The following is a 22,262-nucleotide window of genomic DNA, read 5'->3' on the forward strand; positions in this document are numbered from 1 at the left end:
CGCCTGAGAGGCGCCAGCGCCTCCTCCAACCCGGTCCGACAGTTGCCGGTTCCTTCTTTCTCGGAATTGAGAAGGCTGAGCAGCGCGGAGCTCGCCTCTCAGCTGCCTCGCCCCGGAGGCGGGGGCTGCGGGACGACTCCCTCACGGGCCTAGCGCGCCTGCGGGGCCGAGGACTGATAGAAAGACTGCGGCGCCTGCCTGTGTTGGGTCGGCATCCGGGGTCTCGACCGGCTCTCTCAGAACCTGCGGCGGAGCCGGACCCCGGCACGAGCGCGGGTGTCCCGCGCTGAGCCCGCCCTGAGCTGAGCGTTAACTGGAGGAGGCCCCTTTAACAGGCTAAGTTCGCGCGGCGACGCCGGGACGAATTCGACCCATTGTGCAGACGCGGCTGATGAGGCTTGGAGGTCCGCACTTTGCAGCCCCACGCAGAGACCCGCTACGAGCCAGCCCAGATTTTTCTCTCCGCTCGCCTGCAGCTACGGCTCCGTGCGTGCACTTCGTCAGTCCCTGCCCTCTTCCCCGCTCCTCGCCTCTCTACACCTACGGGCGTTCTTAAATTACTGGTCCGGGGGAGGTCAGGCGGCCGGTCTCAGGGATGAACTACAACTCCCATGAGGTACTGGAGCCGTGCAGGCCCGTTGAGGTTCAGCCCACCTGCGCTGGAATTCCATTGGCTAGCCCAACTCCGAGCTGGGAGTCCTGATTGGCTGAGGGGCTTGAGGCGACAAATTCCGGAAAGGGGAAGAGCAGCCAACATGGCGGCGGAGCACGGCGCGGGCCAGCAACTGTCGCAGGAGATGATGGAGGGTGAGCAGCCCGGCGGGGCGGCGACCGAAGGGCCCAGAGGGTGGGGGGTGGCGGCCCACACTGGTCTTCCCCGAGAGACAAGAGGCGTCCCGCCTCCGGCCGCGGCCCAGACCTGCTGCGCGACCCCTGACAACTGCTGGCCCGCTCGGAGGGGCGGGGGTGGCCGGGAAGGCGCCGCAGCCCCGGAGGTGCTGGACCCCGGGCATAGGGGACAACGGCGGCGCGAGCCGTGCCTATGAGTGGGGGCTGACGGCGCGGTGGTTTCGCAGCCGGAGCGCCCACCAGCTGGTTGGAGCCTCGCACTGAACCTCTGGCCTGACCCGCGGGTCGGTCCCCTTGCAACTAATCGGGAAACGGGCAGGGCGCCGTGGGACCTGCCCGAGTTGGTTCATTCGTGAGCGTGGCAGCGGCGGAGCAGGGTCCTCTCCAAAGCGAATGGGTTGTGGGGAAGGGTGACAAGCAGCCGAGAGATTGTTATAGAACATCGGTACCTGTTTACAAAGTTATCACAGTTAAGCAAAGACTTAATTCAGCTCTTCCACTTTGTTGAAAATATGATGTGCATTTCTATACATGTAGTTATATACCAATTGGAGAATCAGTCGTTCTTGAGTGCTTAATGTGCTGGTTTCATGGAGGATACAGTGCTTGTGCCTGGCAATGCAGGTTTCCTCCGATCTGTCTCGTATGTAAATGCTAAGGAAGAAAGGGGCGGGGGCGGTGAAGGAAGAGCTGGCATGTATTTGGGAGTGATGGCTGCACAACCAAAGCCAGCTCCAAGTTAAACGTTAAAGGTTCAGCCAGGTTGGAGATAGGTTGGGGGAAAGATCAAAGGTCATTTCTGGCAAAGGAAACCACATAGTCAAAGGCAAATGGTGTGAAAGAATGTGGCCTGTTTGGAGGAGAGTTTGACCAAGGGTGACATTCATTTTGGTTGAGGGTAGAGATTGCCAGTGAGGATGGCAAGAGAAAGTCATGGATGGGGCGGGGAGAGTTCAGGCTCTAAAATTTCCAAATTCACCCTAGCCAGTTGTTCAGTGGTTAGAGCATCCACTCTCGGACGGAAGGGTCTCAGGTTCAATTCTGGTCAAGGGCACATACATCCGTTGCAGGTTGGATCCCTGGCCCTGGTGGGGACACATGCAGGAGGCAACCCGTGGATGTCTCTCTCACATTGATTTTTTTCTCTCTCTCTCTCTGTGTCTCTCCCCCTTCCTTCCACACTAAAAATCAATGGGAAAAAATATCCTCAGGTGAGGATTAACAAAAAAATAAAAATCTCCAAATTTTCTAACCTCTTCTATTCATGCTGCCAATACCTTGAGCCAGCCCATTGTCCCCAGTGCCCGAAACTCACCTCACATGCTAATCCTGTCCCATACCCCAGATCCTCTGTAGTCCTCAGAATAGAGTCCCAGGTTTCCCATTGGCTGCCTGTCAATAGCTAAGCCCCTCCCACCCATAGCTGAGCCGCACCAGATCTTGGCCCAGTAGAACTTGCTCTCCTTTAGCCTTGGCTTAGTGCTTGTGCCTCGCAATGCAGGTTTCCTCACTATCTGAAAGTGAAATGCTCCTATGAAACCTTTCAAAGCCAAAATGGAATAAAGTGAAGAGGCAGTTATCTTAGGGCACATCTTGCTAATGGATGCACAGAATCAAGATGAAGCATAGACATTCACAGATACAGTTCAATGCTATGGCATCTTGATGCTGAGATGCCAGGTATAGTCCCTGGGGAAGGAGCTTGGTGGTGCCATGCTGGCTGGTTGGAGTTCAAGCTGCCTCTATTAGAGCTCATTGCAAAACAAAATGATGCTATTTTTGCTTTTCACATTTTTCATGAAAGAGAAAATTCTCTTTACAGTTCTTTCATTAGTGAAAGAACTAATGTAGTTCTTTCTTAAAGATGACATGGCATAAAGTGAACTTTTGGGAAGCAGGGAGTACCTGTAATTAATTTATTAAATGTTTACTGCTTTTATTTATTAAAAGCTAACTGCTTCTGTGCCTTCTCTAATTTAATTCTGATCAACACTAAGATATAGTTACTAGCTCCCTTCTGCAGATTTGAAGGCTGAGGCTTGGAAAAGGGAATAACTTGCCAAGCTGTGTTTCTAGGGTCAAGATGTAGACTCAGGAAGAGCCATTGTCATTCCAGGAGTTTTTGGAGTCAAAGATCAGATTTGGATTTTAGAATCAGATCAAATTCTCTGGCAATGGAGAATAGATTAGACAGGGTCAGACAAATCACAGAAAGACCAGTTAGGAGGCCCAGCATGAGCCCAGGCCACAAGTAATGAGTAGCTGAGCCAAAGCAGTTGCCAAGGGCAGGGAAGAGGAACAGATGTGGAGGTTTTGGAGGTGGATTTCATAAGGATATGTTTTGTCCAGCAGTCCTTTCCTAGATGCATCCTTACTTACTAGGCCCAGTGGAGATACAAAAATGAAACAGAACTTCCTTCCCCTGTATAGATAAGTTGGACTCAGGAACAAGAAATTTTTCAGTGTGGTTGATAATTCCAAGTAAGTTCTAAGTGCTTTGGGGCTTCTAGACAAACTTCCAAAAGAGGTCATGAAAAAAGTTAGGAGAAAGGAACATTACTTTACATTTTTGCCAATGAATTTTTACCAATCTGCCACATTTCATCATTGCCTTATTTATTAATTCAAAAAATATTTATTTGCCAGCCCTTCAAAGCTTTGAGCTGGCTGGCATCACTATGTCCAGAGGGTTAGCATCTGTGACCTTTATGGGGGGCAGTTAGCACTATTGGCTGTCTTCTCCTTCTTCATTAGAGCTCCCTGCCCACAGTCTGATTTGAGTTAGTCTTGATTTCTTTCAGAACGTGGGCCTGTGAACTGGGCTGGTTTTCTTGACCAAATGAAATGGATAGTGGAGCATGGATGAAGGTATGTGGTGGAAGGGTCACAATGGTCCCCTCTACACGGATATCCAGGCTTCACTGCATTTTAGCACTAGTACATTTAATCGCAACAGCCCAGGGCCTTCAGAACACCTGGCGACTCTTCATGAGCTCCTTGAGGAATAGTGTGATACTCACCTTCACGCCCATGTGACCTCCCTGCCCCCTTCCTAACCTACCCCCAGATCTCCCTGCCACTGTACAGATGGTACCTGGGACATGGAAGATAACTCAAATGTTCATTGAACCGAATTCAACAAATGTTTTTAAATGAAGTTTTTTACTTACAACTGGATGTATGTCTGTTATATGTACTTCAAAGAGAACATGATGTGGATGGGAATTCTCATTGATCTGTGTGGGTTCAGTTGACAGGCGGATGGAGTCTGAAGAATCGGGCGATGAAGAAGGGAAAAAGCAGAGCAGCGGTATAGTGGCAGACCTCAGCGAGCACAGCCTGAAGGATGGAGAGGAGCGGGGGAAAGAAGAACCAGCAGGTACCCTGCCCAGTTAAGAACCTTCATCACTAAAGGAGTGCAGACAGTGTTGCACGTAATCTGTCTCCCCCTTCCCAAGGTGGCAGCGTGTGTCATCCTGGGGAGGACCACTGTACTGTGTTGGTCTGCTGGTGCAGCCACAGAGGCCCCCAGTGGGCTAGGAACAGGGCCCGTCTGAGGCGCTCCCCTAACTAGCTAACTGCCAGCACTTGCAGGCAGAGTGCAACTTTTCTAATTCCACTGAAGGCAAATACTAATAATGATATTGGTACTAGTGCGTCATTTGGGACAGAATCAGAAAATTGTTTTATTAACCATGTGTTCAGGATGAGATTTGCAGTAAACATTATGGCTGACTACCATGCTTTGATGTCCTACTATAGTAATACAAACTGCTTTCAGAATAGCACTTTTAATGTCTTAAAGAAGTCTTTTCTTGAGTCCTTCTTCACCATTTTTATAGGCCTGAGGATGGACTTCTTCATTGCCCAGGTGTTAGGGGAATCCTTTTATGTAGAAAATGTACCAGTGGCCTCCTGTTGTTTTAGTGAATAGCAAGAACAGCAAAATGAATTTGGAGACAAGAGAAGTAAGTCCTCAGCCCATGACGGTAGCTTTTCACACTCCCCAGCCATGATCTTAGCCCATTTGTTGCTTAGAAAATCAACTTACGTTGAAAAGAATGAGAGTAGCCGAAACCGGTTTGGCTCAGTGGATAAAGCGTCGGCCTGCGGACTCAAGGGTCCCAGGTTCGATTCCGGTCAAGGGCATGTACCTTGGTTGCGGGCACATCCCCAGTAGGGGGTGTGCAAGAGGCAGCTGATGGATGTTTCTCTCTCATCGATGTTTCTAACTCTCTATCCCTCTCTCTTCCTCTCTGTAAAAAATCAATAAAATATATTTAAAAAAAAAAAAAAAGAAAAGAAAAGAATGAGAGTAGAAACCATCTGAACAGAAAAAAACTGTCCAAGATATATTATTAGGTGAAAACAAATTTCCAAAAAGTATGCATGTTAAGATCTTGTTTTTATTTAAAAACTATTAATAATACGTGGTTTTACCTGCTCCAGAGAAAATGCCTCAAGCTGTTGTTGAAGGTGTTGCTGAACAGCAGGTTGGTGAAGGCCTTGTACCTTCTGCATTTTCTAGATTTATATACAGTTGTGGATGTTCAAGGTAGTAATCATACATTTTACCTTTCTAGTAATAAAAACAGCAAATTTATAAAAACCCAACAAATTCTTAAAACAACATTGTGCTCTCTGTGCCGGTGAAGATGACTGGTAACTATGGCAACCTAATTTTAAGGCAAAGGAGATTACCACAAAAGCACCAGTCACATTTCAGAACTGCAGTCGATATTCTGGAGATGATGTGGGTGGGATAAGTACATGGGAGTGACAGTAAAAGCTTTCATTGCTGTCTGACTGAGGTCTAGAAAGCCAAGCAGGTGGGAGCATCACCTGTCCTCACGTATGAACACCTGCTGCTTGTGCTGGACTGGAGAGTTGATGGAGCTCTGTCCTGGGCTTCCTCTCACAGGCTCGTGAACACAGGCTCACTACAACGAGCCCAAGGGCTCATGGCTCCAAAGTGGAACAGCTGGATTTGAGCCCGGTTATCTAAACCAAGCATTCTTTCCTCCAAACTACTAACTGATTAGAAGTTCTCTGGGCATACACATTTTTGTAGTCCTTAGAGAAAGTAGGACTTGCTCCTACCTATATTTAAATCTTAAGTTCAAATAAAACAAATTCAAACATGTCAACTGTTCCCTTTTATTTATTTTCCCTAAGAAATCATAAAATATGGTCAGTGCAGAATATAAAGATGTTCTAGTCTAGTAACTTTGTTTTAAAGGATAAGCTGATCTTTTGGGGGCCTGTCCTGTGCTGGATTACAGACAGAACCCCTTTAAGCCATGTAACTACATGTCCTTGAGGAGCCTGGGACAGCCCCAGTTTCCACCTGGTGGCCCACCATGATTGTCTGTGGTGCCCCTTTTATTCTAAAGCGTCCTGGTTTGGACATTGAGTGCCCGGAGTATCTGGCCTTCATTGCATAGCCTCTCTCACTGCAGCATCCTGGGTCCTGATGGTGAATTTAGGCTGTCTTGGGGCGGGGGGAAGGGGGGGACGGCGGAGCAGATAGCTTGGTTATATCTCTTGGTTTTGTTCAGCTTTTATTTAATTCTTAGGTTGATGATATCTCATAAAGTTTTGGACAAACTGTAAAAGACCTTTTTTTAAATCTAGCCACTATTGATCATTATGGAAAAGGTATAGTGAAAAGACTAGGAAGTGATTTCAGCCAGTGTGGGGCCAGTACTTCCTGATTAAGCTGGTCCTATGTCAAGTGCGCCCCTCTGAGGCCTCCATTCCAGGGGCCAGGCTAAACTCAGGATATTGGGAGCTGCAAGCGAAGGGGCAGCAATAGGAGCCAGGCAAGACAGTAACAACCAGTTTACAGGAAATAGATGAGATGGCAGCCACACACTCTAACCCAGAGAAGCTCTCAGACAGGCAGCCTGGCTTCTTCAACAAAGTATTGGGGGAGCAAAAAGGGACTTTAGAGAAAAGCCATCCAGCCTCAATATATGACCTTCATATCCTAATTCAAGCAGAACTCAGTGGGAGAAGAAATCATAAGATAGTTGGTGAAATCAAGAAATTGCTGTTACTCTTTAAAAATTTAACCCTTTTAAACATAATGCCTAGATAGGGTCAGATGAAATGAAGATGGGGGATGGGGGTGCGGGGAGGGGGGAGACCTGCTAATTTGAGACTGAACTCTGCAGCAAGAGTGGTTCTTGCAGCCCTCCTTGGCCATCAGATGTTCCAGGAGGCCCAGCCTACGGGATGGAGGTCTCTGCTGGGATCAGCTCCCAGCCTCCCAGTCAATAAGTGTATTTAAATTATTCAGGAGGGCTGATCTGTCTACTAAGCCATGCTTCATTTTCTTGTGCTCTTTGCAGAGAGAAGTGTTTGTAGATGCTGGGCCACTTTCTAAAGCAATAAAAGGCACATCCTAGAACATCTGATACGCCCAGCATGGTCTATAGTCAAATGGCCTGATTTATTGCCACAGACTGAAGATGGGGAGGGGGGATGCGGGGGGCGGGGGGGGGGGGGGTCCTGCTGCCAGTTACACAGCTCTGGTTGTCACCAGAAGTGGGAAGTTGGTGGCCAGCCTCAGACCACATTTCCTTTCACGGGATGCTCTGCAGTACAGATAGCTGAATTCAGGAAACTCAGAATGCTGGAAAGATGACCACGGCTGGAGTAGGGTGTTACTTAGCCCTCTGCGCCATCCAGATCCTCAGGTGTCACCTGTTGGTGTCTCCTCTGCATTGGAGTCCACTCTGCGCCAGGAGGCCTGCATGCCAGCTTTTCACCGAGGCTGGGTGCTGCCTCCTGCCATGGGAGCTCTGAGTGGGCTCTTTTTTCCTTTCTCTCACTTTTTCAGGACAAGAGCTGCCTGTGGATATGGAAACCATTACCCTGGACAGAGATGCAGAGGTAATGCCTCCTGCTCGACCCAGCCTCAGGGGGCGTGGTGACGGACCACTCTGACCGTCAGGTTATCTTTTATGAAGGTGCCAGATTAGTAAGTGATCCCCTAGAGGAGGTCATCTAAGCCTCCCTTGGGTGGGTCAGATTCCTTGGGTTCTTATTGTTTTTTAATAGCACTGATTTGAATTTTATTTCTTTTTGCCACATTGTGGCAAATGAAACTCCTTTGACTCATAAATCAGTAGATCCAGTGATTACATTATAAATGTGGGGTGCTAACATACACATCTGAAAAGCAGTCATAATCCAAGGCCTGCAGAAGCACCTATTGCATAATAACCAGCCATGTGGCCTCTGGCGGTGGTGCCATGGCTGGGTGAACCTTCTTGTACCTCCTTTTGCGCTAGGGGGTAGAGAGGAAGATTTTATATACTGCTCATTTGGAGGGTAAGTTTTACATAAAACTATGATAAATCGTAGTTAAACCCATGAGCATCTTGAAGTTCACCTCCATGTCCCTGTCACCTTTCTGCTGCAGACTCCTGTGTGGCCTTTGTGGCACTGGCTCACCTATTCTCCTCACCCTCATGTCCACCCCCCTATCAGGCCTCTTTTTAGCTCCTGTTCTAGGAAGCAGGGCTCCTAGGAAGTAGGGCTCTGAGCACTTCCCTGCAGCTAAGTTCAATTTCTTCTGTTTCAGGATATTGACCTGAATCACTGCCGCATTGGAAAAATGGAAGGATTTGAGGTTCTGAAGAAAGTGAAGGTGAGAAGGAGGTCTGTCCTTTCATGTGAGGTGATTTTGTAATAGTCCAGAGCTTGCCCCACCCACAGGGTGTAGGTACATCCATAACTGAGACTCAGCTCTGAGGGCAGGCACAGTCCGGCAGGAGGTGCCACCTACATCAGGAACCACGTTGAGCATATTTGACTTGAACGTGGCAGTTTTGAGGAGTAGTGCAGGCAGCTGTGACTCGGCCCCAGTTCAGGCAACGGCTCAGACCCACTGCTGCTTGCAGAGCCTCAGTTCAGGGCTTGCCTGCAGCTGAGCCCGCATCAGACTGTACAGTCCTGAACTCGCCTGAGCCCAAGGATTCACTCTGCCAGGAAACAACATACACCCCATCTGACCAAAGCCGCCCTTACTGAGTCGGTCTGCTTGGTGCAGGGCCTGTCTGCAGCCTTCCTGTGGGTGTCTTCCATCCTCCCCAGGCCAGCCCCTTTCTAGAAAACAACAGGAGGATGAAAACCACATCCTTCACCCTAAGGCTTTCCCATGACCTCCCCGCTTGTTGCCTATGTCAAGTGTCCTTTTTCCAACCCTCCAGACCCTCTGCCTCCGTCAGAATCTAATTAAGTGCATTGAGAACCTGGAGGAGCTGCACAGCCTCCGAGAACTGGACCTCTATGACAACCAGATCAAGAAGATAGAGAATCTGGACACACTAACAGAGCTGGAGTGAGTCCCAAGCCCCAGGGGTTGACCAGTGTCCCCAGAACCAATCTCTGCCCTGGCTCAGCCCTGGAGAGGCCACCTCTGCCTTTGGGTCCTGCTCCATTCCTGGCTCCATCGGTGGCATCAGCTTGCCCAGTCCCAACCTGCAAATCAATCGTTGGGTAAAGGCTGCTGGTTGGTCCTGTTAGTAGGGGATGACATGGTGTCTGCCCTCGGTGCAGTCCTGTGAGAGGGCATTGGGGGCTCTGGAGGCTGTTCCCGGGGGGGGGGGGGGGGGGGATGCTGCCCTTGAGACAGTTATATTCTGAGTTCTGTGTGGCCTGTGCTCTTCAAAGATAATTGTTTTGCTCATTCCAGGATTCTAGATATTTCTTTTAATCTACTGAGAAACATTGAAGGGGTTGACAAGTTGACAAAACTGAAAAAACTCTTCTTAGTCAACAATAAAATCAATAAAATTGAGAACTTGAGCAATTTATGTCAACTGGAGATGCTGGAGCTGGGATCCAACCGCATCCGGGTAGGTGTGGGCATGGCCTGGGGTACAGGATGTATATTTTCCATTTGGTGTGATTTTTTTTCTCCCCCAGAAACGAAAGTTATTTTTTAAGAAAAAATACTAACTAGGGTCAGTATTAATAAGAGTATGTGCCCAAACGGAGTGGCCTAGCCTTGCTTCATGTAGGTTTCACTTGCTCTTCATCCCAGTTTGAGCTAAACTCTTAGCAAACCAACCCAGTTACCAGAACATTCTGCCTGAGGTGCACTGATCAACCCCAAACACTTTGGTTGTGTTTCTGACAATCCTGCCTGACATGTGCGTGTCCCGAGCAGAGGGGCTGACAGCAACCTGACCTCCACCAGGGCCACAGGAAGCCTGTGCTTCCCACTGGCCTTGCTAAGCAGCTGAGCTCAGGTATCTTTGAGCACTTTTTTCCCTCTGTTCCTGGGGAAAGTAGCCCTCCGTATGGCTTTTGGAAGTTTACAGCAGACAGTGGTCAAGTCCAGCTTGGCCCTTGAGAGTTGGGCAGGACACAAACAAAAGAGGTGGCTGTAATGAGGACAGACACTATTGGCGGTAATGTGGCCACAGACAGCAGAGCCGTATGTTTAAAACTAGAGAGCAGTCATATCAGTATTTTATTAAGTGTCTCTGTGGCACATTCCAGGAGAGGTGGTTTGTCACAAATTACCGCAGGCAGTAGCTGTTAAGGGTGCCCTCCCCTGAATCTCTATCCTCATGGATCTCCCCCCGCCCCCCCAGCCAAGTCCTGCTGCGATGGGCAGACGAGCTGCACCTCATGCACTTGCTGCGGTCACCATCGTGCTAGCGTGCCCTGACTGAGAGGGGAGGAGGGAGACAGATCTGATCACTGCACATTCATTAAACCCTGCTGTGTCCAGGTGCGCAGAGAGAGGAGAGTGGGGAACGAGGAAGAGGGGCACAGCTGGATCCTGCGTGGGGGCTCATTTCTGGGGAGACTGAGGCTGGTGGGATACAAACTCCACAGACTAACAGAACAATGTCAGCTCAGAACTGGGAGGACTTGCGAAATCTGGTCCATGGAGGTTGGGAGTGAGCCTGAGAGACAGGCCTCAGACCCTCTGCCTATCCTCAGTTTTTTCATTCTATACTTTCAAGTAAAATTTTACTAGAAAATTTCCAGATTGAGACTTGCCTGACACCCCAAGACCAAGTCCATAGAGTGCTGTCCCCTCCCCTGGGGAAATGGGATGGCCGCACCGTGACAACTGGTACTCTGTCCATTTTACAGGCCATTGAAAATATCGACACGTTAACCAATTTGGACAGTTTGTTTTTGGGGAAAAACAAGATCACTAAACTTCAGAACCTGGATGCACTCTCCAACCTGACAGTCCTCAGTATACAGGTATCAAACCAGCTTGCCCCACCTCCACCCCCCTATCCTGAACCAGCAGGACCTGCATGGTCTCCCAGCCAGCCAGAGCTGCTACTTGGCACAGTTTTCTCTCCCACTGTGTCCATGATCAGCACTGCATCACGAGCAGTTGAAGCATTAGATCTCATATGTGCACATGCTCCTGTGAACATATGCGTGTTAGACTAACACTTCATCCTTTTATGGGTCACATTCCTTTTCCTGATAAAAGTTCCTGGTGGTTTTTAGGCAAAGGGGCGTCTTCAGAAGGATAAATTTGTTCCAAATGTTCCTAGCGCATTTGGCTCAATGGTGGGTGAGGATCCTACTCTGCGTTTGGGATCAGTCAGCACCTGAATATTGCCAGGCTCACATGACCTTTTCTGTTAAAAGCCATTGAGTGGAATCTGACCAGGGAGGTGGGATGTGGTGGGTGTTCTGGCAACAGGGACTGGGTGTGGGAGAGACTCATAGTTTAATTTGAGTTACAACATATCCTGAAAGAAATAAGAATTTATTTTAAAATATTCAGTGATCTTGACATCTGAACTAAGCTGGTTTTTAGACCCTCCCTGAGTACATCTAAAAACAGTAAGTTCTTTGCATAAAAACCTTCAACCTTCATGCATGAATTGTAGCCCAGGACAACAGACTGGAAATGCTGATCTTTCTCTCTCTTCATAACCCAGTGCTGGCCTGTTTTAAGTGGAATGCCCAATTGTCTGAATTCTCCAAGAGAAATTTTTCCTAAAAGCTGTTTTATCTCACGCCCTACACATGATTCTGACGGCTGTTGGCTCTCCCTCCCAGAGCAACAGGCTGACCAAGATGGAGGGTCTACAGAGCCTGGTGAACCTGAGGGAGCTGTACCTCAGCCACAACGGCATCGAGGTCATAGAAGGCCTGGAGAACAACGTAAGACATCCCCTCTTCCATCTGGGCGGGTGGGCATGGGGCTTGAGTGGCAGGCAACTGGCCAGCAGCACACTTCGGCCTCCAAGGCTGGTCTTCAGTAGATGCTGCCTCTGGAGGTTTCTCATAGAGGACCTTGCAGTCCTGCAGACAGAGTGACCCCTCTCCCTGAGTGAGCCCTAAACCAGTGCTCCTACCACGGCCAATGTCTTATCAGCACAGGCAGTGAGGGCCTCACAGAGGCAGCATTCACTGCACAGCCTCCAGCAGCACTGTAGGCATTTGCTAGGGTGTAAAATCCAAACCCTACCTGCTCGTGTACACCCCTGTACTCCCCTCCCCCATACCACAGAAGCCAGCAGGAGTCAGCAGCTGTTCTTCTCCTGACCACTGCACTTCTCAGCCTGTAAGGGACCATAGGGACAGCTCATCTCAGCTGCCTAGGATGAGTGGCTCTCCCAGTCATTCCTGCACATTTCTTCTCCTCCTCACCATCCCTGGTAAGGACAGGCCTGTCCACACTCTTCCACAACCCCCACCCCTGGTCTACTCCTGCTCAGCCCAGCACAGCCTCAGGTGTATAAAGGCAGGACAGCCTCAGGTGAATGAGTGTGGGGGGGCAGATTCACCCGGAGCTCATACAGAAACCTGGCCCTCCTAGGCTGCCTGCAGACTAACTGCTTTTCTCAGAGCAGCATTCAAGCAAATAATGTACTTTGCTCATTCAGTTTTACTGGGTTGCTTTCGTTCTCTTCGATTGTCAGCAGTGTCACCTGACTGTTCACTTGCTACTGCAAACAGCCTTTTAGTCAGGAAAGGCTCCTCCTTCAGTCTTTGCCTTAGCCCCTGGACCTAGTTACCATGAGTAATGTTTGGGGGAAAACTATGTTCTGAATTTCATATCACCAACATCTACATAAAATTTGGGGAGAGTTAGAATTTGCTTGTGGAAGTTTAGTTACCTTCCTCTGTACATTGAGGCATCGTTCTGAGAGGTGGGACTGTGGATGGAGGCCATGGGACCAGAGCTGGGCATGCTGTGCTCATGGAAGCCCAGGCTGAGGAGCCCCCGCCTATGGGTGAGTCAAGAGGTTAGGACTCCCTAGGCCTCTGAAACAGAACAGAAACAAAGCAGTTGTGGCTCTAAAGGTAGTTACCTGATTGTACATTGGTCCTGATAAAGGGATTCTTTCCTCAGGATTGCTAATCAGCTAGAGGTCAAATATTTATCTATACTTCTAAATTTTATCTCCTCACTTACCTGGCATTTATTTTTGTGGTAGGAGGTAAGGCAGTAAATAAAATGGCAAATCCCCTGTCCCAATACCACAAACAATCCTGCTCCCAGCACCTTGGTGCTCCTCTGCTCTGCTATTCCCTCCATGCACTGGGTCTTCCTGCTGGTCTGGCCTGAGCTCTCACACCTGTCCCCCTGCTGGAAGTCAGAGCCTCTGGTGCCTGCTCTCCCCACTTTCCTTTTGTTTTGCAGGGTGCGGAGAGATTCTTACTGGTTTGCTCTCAAAACATTGTCTAGCTCCCCAGAAAAACATGAGGTGTTGAGTGCCTGATTCCCTGTCCTCAGAGCTTCAGGGCCAGTTCTGATAGCCAGGACGCCGCTCTGCTGCTGAGCCTGTGTGCCCAGACTGTGCAGAGATCAGATCCTGCCATGTTTCAGGCTACTTTAGCTCTGCTGGTTTCTGCACCTGCACTGAGAACTGCAGAACATGGGCATGGCTGGAGAGACCCACCTCAGGAACATGGACCCAGCCTGTCCCTGCCATGCGCCTACTGTGCACCTAAGGGCTGCCCACAGGCCCCTTTTCAGTCCTTGTTTGCTCTGAAGCCCCCTGTGTGCTACAGGCACTCGCCAGGCTAAGGACACATGACGAGCCCTGCATGAGCACCCCAGCTCCTGCTGTCACTGCTCCACCCCAGGTGGGACATGGGGTGTGGGGAGGTGGGGCTGGGCCCACAAGGAGTCAGACACCAAGGCCAGAGTGCTTCTGAGTCAGCAGAGCTGCTGTCTGTGTGCTTTAGGGACAGGCAGGGGGTCATTTTATTTTACTGGGACATTCTTTAACTTGCTCTTAAACTTGGAAGGGTTTGGCGTCAGTGTCCCATGGTCCAGTAGAGAATGGGAGAAGGGACCTGGTCAGAAATGGAGGGATAAGACAGAGGAACCACATATTTTCAGAGCTCTGGGCACTGTCCTCTGCAGAGCTGGGCTCCAGACTCCTCTCCCATCGCCTCTCTTCCATCGGCTGCAATTCCAGGCCAGCCAGCCCCCTCCCTTAGTGCCCAGGCTTCCCCTGCCCCTCCTCCTGGTGGCCTTTCCCTGGACAGGACAGCCTATTGCAGGATCATAGACTTGGGGCTTGACTACCCCCTCCACCACCTCCACCTATGCCTGTGCAGTTTCTTACCTCGGACCAGCCCAGGCTCCTTCTTCCTGAATGAAAAAATGCTATTCTAAGTATTAGTGTCGGAGGGGTCCTTGAGATAAGCACTAAATCTCAGGTGCTCCATACAGCCCCAGGGGCCAGGCCTCCCTTTGCTTTTCGACAGGGGCTACCCTGACCTTCCCAGGACTGTCGTCTCACTGGGTCCTTGTGGATGGGCATCTGGGAGCTCCAGGCTCAGGTCTAACAGAACCAGTTTGAAATCCCAGTGATACTGAGAGCTGGGTGACGTGGTTGTGTGGATGCTGTGTAGTGGGCGAGGGTGGAGAGGATCTGCAAGCAGTGGGCAGGGATCATCATCCTGTCAGCATGCCTCTGTTCTGCAAGGGCAGCTGGCCCGCAGCTCTGAGCTATGTTCATGGCCATGCAATCACCGTTGAACTGAGGTATACCCGAGACAAACTTTACTTCCTTATTTAGAACAAACTCACGATGCTGGACATTGCGGCAAACAGAATTAAAAAGATTGAAAATATCAGCCATCTAACAGAGCTGCTGGAATTCTGGGTAAGTTGAGCACCCTCTGGGGTGGGTGAATGAAGTGGTCATTGGGTATGGGGCCTGCAGCCCTGGGCCTATCATTCAGGATGACAGGGCTCACAGGTGATGGGGTGCAAGCTGAGATGGGCGTGTGCAGAGGTTGGAGGCTGGTGGCGGCATTGTATGTGCCTTTGGCATCAGCATCACCAGGAACTTGTTAAAGATGCGGCTCTCGCCCTAACCAGTTTGGCTCAGTAGATAGAGCGTCGGTCTGTGGACTGAAGGGTCCCAGGTTCAATTCCAGTCAAGGGCATGTACCTTGGTTGCGGGCACATCCCCAGTAGGGGGTGTGCAGGAGGCAGCTGATCGATGTTTCTCTCTCATCGATGTTTCTAACTCTCTATCCCTCTCCCCTCCTCTCTGTAAAAATCAATAAAATATATTTTAAAAAATAAAATAAATAAAGATGCGGCTCTCTGGCCCCACTGTACCCGACCAGCAGACTGGGTGATTGCAGTACACATGGAAGAGAGACCTGAGGTCTCTCCAGAGGGCCCTGTAGCACAGAGGAGATGGGTGGGTGTCCTCTCTGGACACCCTGGAATCTGCCTCGAGCTGTCTCGTGGCTGCAGGTGTGGCTTAGGGAGTCTATTGCAGTCAGTTGGAAGAGAAAACGGATGTCAGGCGTCTGGACTCCCCTCTAAACAGGTTGCAAATGATGGCGAAGTTGTCCTCAATGTCAGGATCTTATGCGTGTTCCAGGCATGTTTACTGCTGGTCCCTAAGCTCGTGCCCTGTGGGGTCGCTGCCCGTATACTCTCTGATTCTGTGAAATGAGTGTTGTCCTCGATGCGATCACTCTAGCCCCGTGGTTGGCAAACTGCGGCTCGCAAGCCACATGCGGCTCTTTGGCCCCTTGAGTGTGGCTCTTCCACAAAATACCATGGCCTGGGTGAGTCTATTTTGAAGAAGTGGCGTTAGAAGAAGTTTAAGTTTAAAAAATTTGGCTCTCAAAAGAAATTTCAATCGTACTGTTGATATTTGGCTCTGTTGAGTAATGAATTTGCTGACCTCTGCTCTAGCCCAAGATGTGTGTCGAGTCTTAAGGCATGATTCTTCCTCCTCTGACCATGCTGTGGACCCTGCTGGTGTCCTGGCGGCTTTCCTTTCCTCTCCTTAAAAGAATATCCAAGTGTCCCTAGACCACAGGTTGCCCACGGTGAAAATGTCCCTCACCCCTCATTAAAGCATTGGGCCTGGGGTAGCACCAGAGTGTGTCAGGGAGGCCCAACCAGACCACGGTGGTAGGTGTGCTGGGCTGAGCACACAGGGAACGTGAGCCCCAAGGCCCCTGTGCTGCATCCTGAGGGAAGGTGTGGCTGCCGGAGGGCTGGGTGTATTGCATTGAGGGGATTTGGCTCTGGAGGGACCAAAGAACCACACAGAGAAACCAAACAACCAGAGACAAGACCTGCACCACGAAAGGGGTGGGTGCTGGCAGGTTTTGGGAACAGCTGACACTTAAGTAGAGTTTCTGAAGTATGGGATTCCTCTGCATGCCTTGCCAAGGGACAGCACATGGGACCTGGGCTGCTGAGACAGGTAGGGGCCACATGGCTACCTGGGAGGGAGGCAGGCTCACGACTGCTGGAGGTTGGCTAGCACCTGGCCCGGAACACAGGGATGCTGTTCCTCAGACCACCAGACAGACAGTAAGCACAGACAGAGCTGCCTCTGTGGTGTCCAGACGGCTCTCCCGTCCGACTGACGATCACGGCGCCCGTGAAGCAAGCAATGTTGCCCGTTTCACAGCTGAGCAGTCAGATTCCAGTCAGATGGAGGGCGCCTGCATGACAGTGAGAATGTGCTTATACGACTCTATCCGATGAGGTGATGTCCTGACATTAAAGACAGCCATACAGAGCTGCCATTTGAACACTGGGCAGAAGCAAACAGGCAAGTCACAGAGGAGGAAGTAACAGTTGCTTGTAAATACATATGCATTTTCTGTCTCAAGTCTGTGTGCATGTTTGTGTGTATCCTCCCAGATGAATGACAATCTCCTCGAGAGCTGGAGCGACCTGGACGAGCTGAAGGGAGCCAAGAACCTGGAGACAGTGTACTTGGAGAGGAACCCCCTACAGAAGGACCCACAGTACCGACGGAAGGTGATGTTGGCACTGCCCAGCGTGCGGCAGATCGACGCCACCTTCGTCAGGTTCTGACCCTCCTCGCCCTCACTTGCTTCTTTCTCTCCAAAAGAACTTCCTGGCCACGGTTTTTTAATCCACCCGTTGCTCCTGAAATCATCACTATCAACGGTCACAAACCAATGGCAATAAAAAGGCACTGAGTGATCACTGCCGTGTGTACCGCCAGTCACACTCTGGGAGGCATTGCTGTTCCATGCACCACACGGTGTCCCGTTGCTCTGTGTCCTCTCTGAGGGAGGTCACTCAAGCATCCGTGTGCTGCTGGGTGGGCATTCAGGGGCCGTCCCAGTGGCCTGAAGCCTGTCAGCCCAGAGCTTTCTAGTCTTGTAGACCAGTTGATGCCAGTGTTTTAAAAATGTTATTTAAAAACAAAACTGCATAAAGGGTGGCTCAGCCCTCTGTGCTGTGACCCTCAGTTCTCTTAAAGAGCAATTTCGTGTGCAGGCCCCATTCCCCTATTCCCCCCCGTCCCTGCATCCTATGGCCCTCTGAGGTCATGTGGCCACTGACAGAAGGTAAACCCACCTGAGGCTCCTCAAAGACTTTCTGCAAAGAGCTCACCTCTGACCACCTGCAACATTGTCTCCCACTCTGACCCCAACATCGTGTTGACTCGTGTTTTACAAAATTTACCTCAACAGCCCCAGGGATCTGATTCAGTCTACATAGACCTCGTCATCCTCGGGGTCTCAGATTTCTCCTCTGCAGAATGAGAGGACCCACACGCAGTCACCACAGGTCCCTGTGCTGCCACTCATGGCTGGTTCAGTTCACAGTTAACTTCGTTTAAATAAAGTGGAATTAAAAATTCAGTTTCTTGGTTGTGCTCGGCACATCCCAAGTGCTCAGTAGCCACAACTCTCCAGGGCAGCCCATGTGACTGTCAGAGTGCCCTCCTGGCCAGCACTGCCCTAGGTCCTGTGACTCCGCTGTGCTCAGGCGGCCCTGGGAGCCGGGAGCACATTGGAGCTTTCGGGGCAGTGGTGATCCATGGCCAGGGAAGCCATAAGCATGGCAGTGATTGCCCTAAGGTTGAAGGCCATGTCCGAGTCCTGATTTTAATCTTGGCCAAAATAAACCATGCAACCTGACCATGAGCGCCTATTGAAGAGCAAGCTCCTCGAAAGGAAAGGGGTGGGTAGGATGGGGCCCCTTGGGATGGTGACCCAGCACTCTGCCATCAGCCAAAAGAGATGTGTTTAGACACAAGGGTTTAGGATTGGGGTGTCTGTGTTGAAAAAAGTTATTCCACCCCAAAAAGGACATATACTCCAAGTGAGGGACTGAAAAGGGAGGAATGTTCACCTTGGAAAAGGGAGCAAAAAAGTTTGTAGGAAAAGAGAAGTTTAAAGTAACCTCTAATAGAAATCAGTTATGAAACAGCCAACTCACAACTAGGAAAAATCCAAAATCTTACAGCAAAGAAGACAGGGAGGGGATTCAAGGGGGCTGGGGGGCAGAGGTGAGGCTGTCAGTCTGTCCAGCCTCACATCCTCATGGGGACAAAAAAGACAAGGAAGCCCTGGGATGGAGGGGAGACTCGGGCTGGGTCACAAATTGAAATCCAGCGTCTGTTCTTTGACATTTGAAAGTTATACAAAAAGGTTTAAGGGAAACGTGCTATAAATCCAGCACAATCCTAATTAAAATCCCACCTGATTTTTTAAGAAATTCATTAAACTTTAAAATTTATACAGAAAAAAGGACCACATTGAACCTTGAAACTTTGAAAAAGTCCAGTCAGCTTTGAGGAGATGTCAGTAGAGGTGATTTCCTGCTGGATTCTACTGACTGCAGACCTGCAGTAACCGCAGTCAGCAGGCCGACACGGGCTTGGGCTGGGGGTTGGCTCGGGCCAGGCAGGGTGCACACTGGGCCAACTTAGAGGACTGAAAACCTCGATGTGAATAGAAGAACAGGAAATTAGTAGAAAAATGTGGGAAAACCTATTTGTGAGTTCAGAGTGGAGAAGAACTTAAAACCCCAAAGTGCAGCCATTAGACAAGAGTGTGGTTTTGTTGTTCTTTAATGTATTTTTTATTTCAGATAGGAAGGGAGAGAGAAATAAAAACAAATGAGAGAATCTGATTGGCTGCCTCCTGCATACCCCCCACTGAGGTCCAAGCCCACAACCTGGGCATGTACCCTGACCAGGAATCGAACCATAACCTCCTGATTCATAGGTCGACGCTCAACCACTGAGCTACGCAGGCTGGGCTGATGGGGGTTTAACATAAAAATGAAAATTCCTGTAGAACAGAGAGCACCTTGAATGGGCCACAGATAGCAGATAAGAGGTATTGCGGTATTGCAGCATTTAAATCTGGCAAGAGCCTAATATATGTAAAGAAATTTCCCCAAATCAGAGAAGAGGTAGGAATCTGTATAGAAATAGGCGAGGGCAAGAGAAGCCAGAGGGCCACCAGCAAAAGAAGTGCTAGCTAGACCAGGGGACACCACATGCACCTGGGTCGCCTAAGAAGAGTGCTCAGCCTCGTGCATGAGGGCTCAAAATACCGTTGATGCCCATGCTGGTGACCGACAAGGCCACAGCCACGTGCAGTGCATCTCCACTAGAGGTACAGGACAGCTCCAGAAGGGACCCGTATAGATGGGATGGGGTGGGCACGGGGATCCAGGCTGAGAGTGCTCATGAGCACTGGGCAGCAGGGACGGTCCCTCTCTGAGTTTTGAAACAACCAAAGACAAAGTCTAGGAGGCTAGTTTTAGAGAGGGGGTGGGAGTTAAAAAGAGAAGCCAGTGGGTGGCACTATTGATGGTACAAAGAGGGAAAGCCCACCCACTCTGCCATTCCCACTGTCAGGTCCAGTGGAAGGAGCAGATCAGGCAACCATCCTATATAATAAAAGGCCAGGGACCGTAAGCGTAACAACCAGAATGACTGCTCAACCAGTCGCCATGAGGTGCATTGACCACCTCTCAGTCCCTTCCGTCTCCCACCTTCCACACCCGCAGGCAAACGGGGAAGCGGGTGGGTGGCGGTGGGGTGGGACTGGGGACTGGCAAGCGGGCAGAACGGCTGACCTCTTGGTCCCTCCCCCCAGCCTGCAGGCTCCGATGGATCAGCAATGGTGTAGGGGGGAACTGGGGTGGGTGGCGGGAGGACCAGGCTGGCTGTCAGGCCATTGGGATCCCCAGCTCATCCCAGGCTGCTCAGGGGCTCAGGCCAGTGGGAAAGTGGGTGTCGGCGACGTCACCTCCATGTGCGTGGGCCAGGCTGGCCGCTGATGGAACATGCTGCCCACTCAGGGCCGCTCACACGGGCACTGCCCCTACCACCACTGCTGGGGCTTGCAGCGCTGACAGAAGCTGTGGGGCGTGCCCGCAACTTACCCACCCTGGTGGCAGAGGTGGTGTTCAGCCTGGGGACTTGTGAACTGGCAGAAGATGGCCCTGATTGCAGGCTAGGCCTAGGGACCCTACTCGCATGATTTTGTGCGCTGGGCCTCCAGTAATTAACAATCACATAGATACAAGGTGATGTGTGCAAGGGAAGAAGGCAAGAGCATGTTGGGCGTGCTCACTGAGGAGTCACCGAGTCTGGCTGGAGCGGGATGACCTGAAGAAGGGCCAGACTGATCAGAACAGCCCTGGAGGGGGCTGACGGGGCGCAGGGAGGAGGGACGGAATAGGGTGAGGAGACACTGACAGAGCAGCCTGGAAAGGGCTGGGCAGAGGGCAAAGGAGGCCTTAACACCAAAGGGAAGGTCTTTTTTGTTAAGCTGCAGTAATTGGAAGCTTTTTATTTTAACTTCTATTAAATGTATTTCAAAATGTTGCATAAGTAGATATAAAAAGTTATAGTCAAATAAAGCTGATGTAGCAAGTCCTGGGCAGGGCTCTTCCTAGTGCTTGGGACCCAAGGAGACACCTCTGCTGGTTGTAGCGTTCCCTCCTTCCCTCCCTCCCTCTTAATTTTTTACAACTGCAAAAGTAACACAACTTGAAAAAATTTTCAAGCCATAAAATATTGTAGAGAGTAAAAATTGAAAACTATACCCAGATGAGTCCTCGTCTAGGTGTCCCCCATGCATATGTCCCTCCAGGCTCCACTTCCTGCCCCTGCTGCTCTTGGACCAACAGCCATGCGGCCACCAGAGCCACTTTACCACCAAGAGCAGAGAACCCCCTAGAGCTGTCCTCTTCATGGGATGGTCCATGCTCCCCTGCAGAGGCTCGGTGGGGTCAGCCTAAGGCCGCCTCCTTCCTCACAGCCTGCCTCCCACTCTTGGGCCCTGAGCTCCTCCTCAATCCAACCCTTGCACAGGATTCCACCTCAGGGTCTGTGTGCAGAAAGCTTGACCCTGACAGATACCTCAGTGCCACTGCTCTCAGGCCCAGGGCATCCCAGCTGCCATCCAGGCTCTGCTGGGCACAAGGGAAAGAGCCCAGCCACAGGGGTCTGACTCTCCATTCAAGGGCTCTCTGGAAAGGGTGCAGGAATCCGGCACGACTTCTACCTAGGCGAGGGTCAGATTCAGGGGTTTCAAAAGGCAGAGGAGAGCACGCAGCACAGCAGCCCTCTGGCCTCCCGTTCTCTTCCACCCACATAGCCTCCCAGCTCAGTGACCCTGGCAGGGAAGGCTGTGAGGACGAGGGGCTGGGACCCCCTCTTACAGGTGGGCCCTGACACCCAGGAAGTAGAGCTGGTTCTGCAACCTGGGTCCCCTGATGTCCCCATGGGCACAGCACAGGATGAGGATGGCACGAGCCCACCTGTGCCATCCAGCTGAATTCCACCCCTCCCTTACCTTCCACACCAGCAGCTGGTGGGCACTGAGCTCCCTAAGCAAATAGGGCAGAAAGCAGACGGCAGCATTTGCATGCGGGTGTGCAGGCTCTAGGAAAATGCGCTGCCTGTTTGCAGATCTGAGTGCACACCCCATTTGCAAACAGAGGCAGGTCCTGGGTCCGGGAGCTGGGAGACCTTGCCCAACCCCGTGCCAGGCACCTCTCCTGCCTGCCCATTTGCTGAGTTCAGTGAGGACACCAGAGTGGCCATCACTGCCTGCACAGGCCTACCAGCACCGGGTCCCACCTAGTCCTCCCCAGGGGCCAGCCCAGACTCGCTGCTCGGACC

The 22,262-nt window shown here is 50.8% G+C and overlaps 1 protein-coding gene across 3 annotated transcripts; it reads left to right on the forward strand.

The window, feature by feature from the left end:
• Window positions 1–507: 507 nt before the first annotated feature.
• PPP1R7 (protein phosphatase 1 regulatory subunit 7) lies at window positions 508–18,336 on the forward strand. Of its 3 annotated transcripts, XM_079782870.1 has the most exons (11): window positions 778–807; window positions 3,651–3,717; window positions 4,100–4,228; window positions 7,694–7,746; window positions 8,441–8,506; window positions 9,069–9,199; window positions 9,554–9,716; window positions 10,972–11,088; window positions 11,908–12,012; window positions 14,889–14,975; window positions 16,997–18,333. In XM_079782870.1, the coding sequence occupies exons 2-11, from the start codon at window positions 3,708–3,710 to the stop codon at window positions 17,171–17,173; spliced, it is 1,038 nt and encodes a 345-aa protein (XP_079638996.1). In that variant the 5' UTR covers window positions 778–807; window positions 3,651–3,707; the 3' UTR covers window positions 17,174–18,333. The 3 variants fall into 3 exon arrangements, with proteins under 3 accessions (XP_079638994.1, XP_079638995.1, XP_079638996.1); XM_079782868.1 differs by lacking the exon at window positions 3,651–3,717 and having other exon boundaries at window positions 508–807; window positions 16,997–18,018; XM_079782869.1 differs by lacking the exons at window positions 3,651–3,717; window positions 14,889–14,975 and having other exon boundaries at window positions 508–807; window positions 16,997–18,336.
• Window positions 18,337–22,262: the final 3,926 nt, after the last annotated feature.

This window comes from Cnephaeus nilssonii (genome assembly GCF_951640355.1).
Source record: "Cnephaeus nilssonii genome assembly, chromosome: 10".
Lineage (NCBI taxonomy): Eukaryota > Metazoa > Chordata > Mammalia > Chiroptera > Vespertilionidae > Cnephaeus > Cnephaeus nilssonii.

Bases quoted from the DNA above. Each gene is read 5' to 3' on its own strand.
- PPP1R7 (XM_079782868.1), top strand. From the start codon at position 612: ATGAGGTACTGGAGCCGTGCAGGCCCGTTGAGGTTCAGCCCACCTGCG. The intron at 4,229-7,693 runs GTACCCTGCCCA...TCACTTTTTCAG, and splicing joins GGGGAAAGAAGAACCAGCAG to GACAAGAGCTGCCTGTGGAT. The intron at 9,200-9,553 runs GTGAGTCCCAAG...TGCTCATTCCAG, and splicing joins GACACACTAACAGAGCTGGA to GATTCTAGATATTTCTTTTA.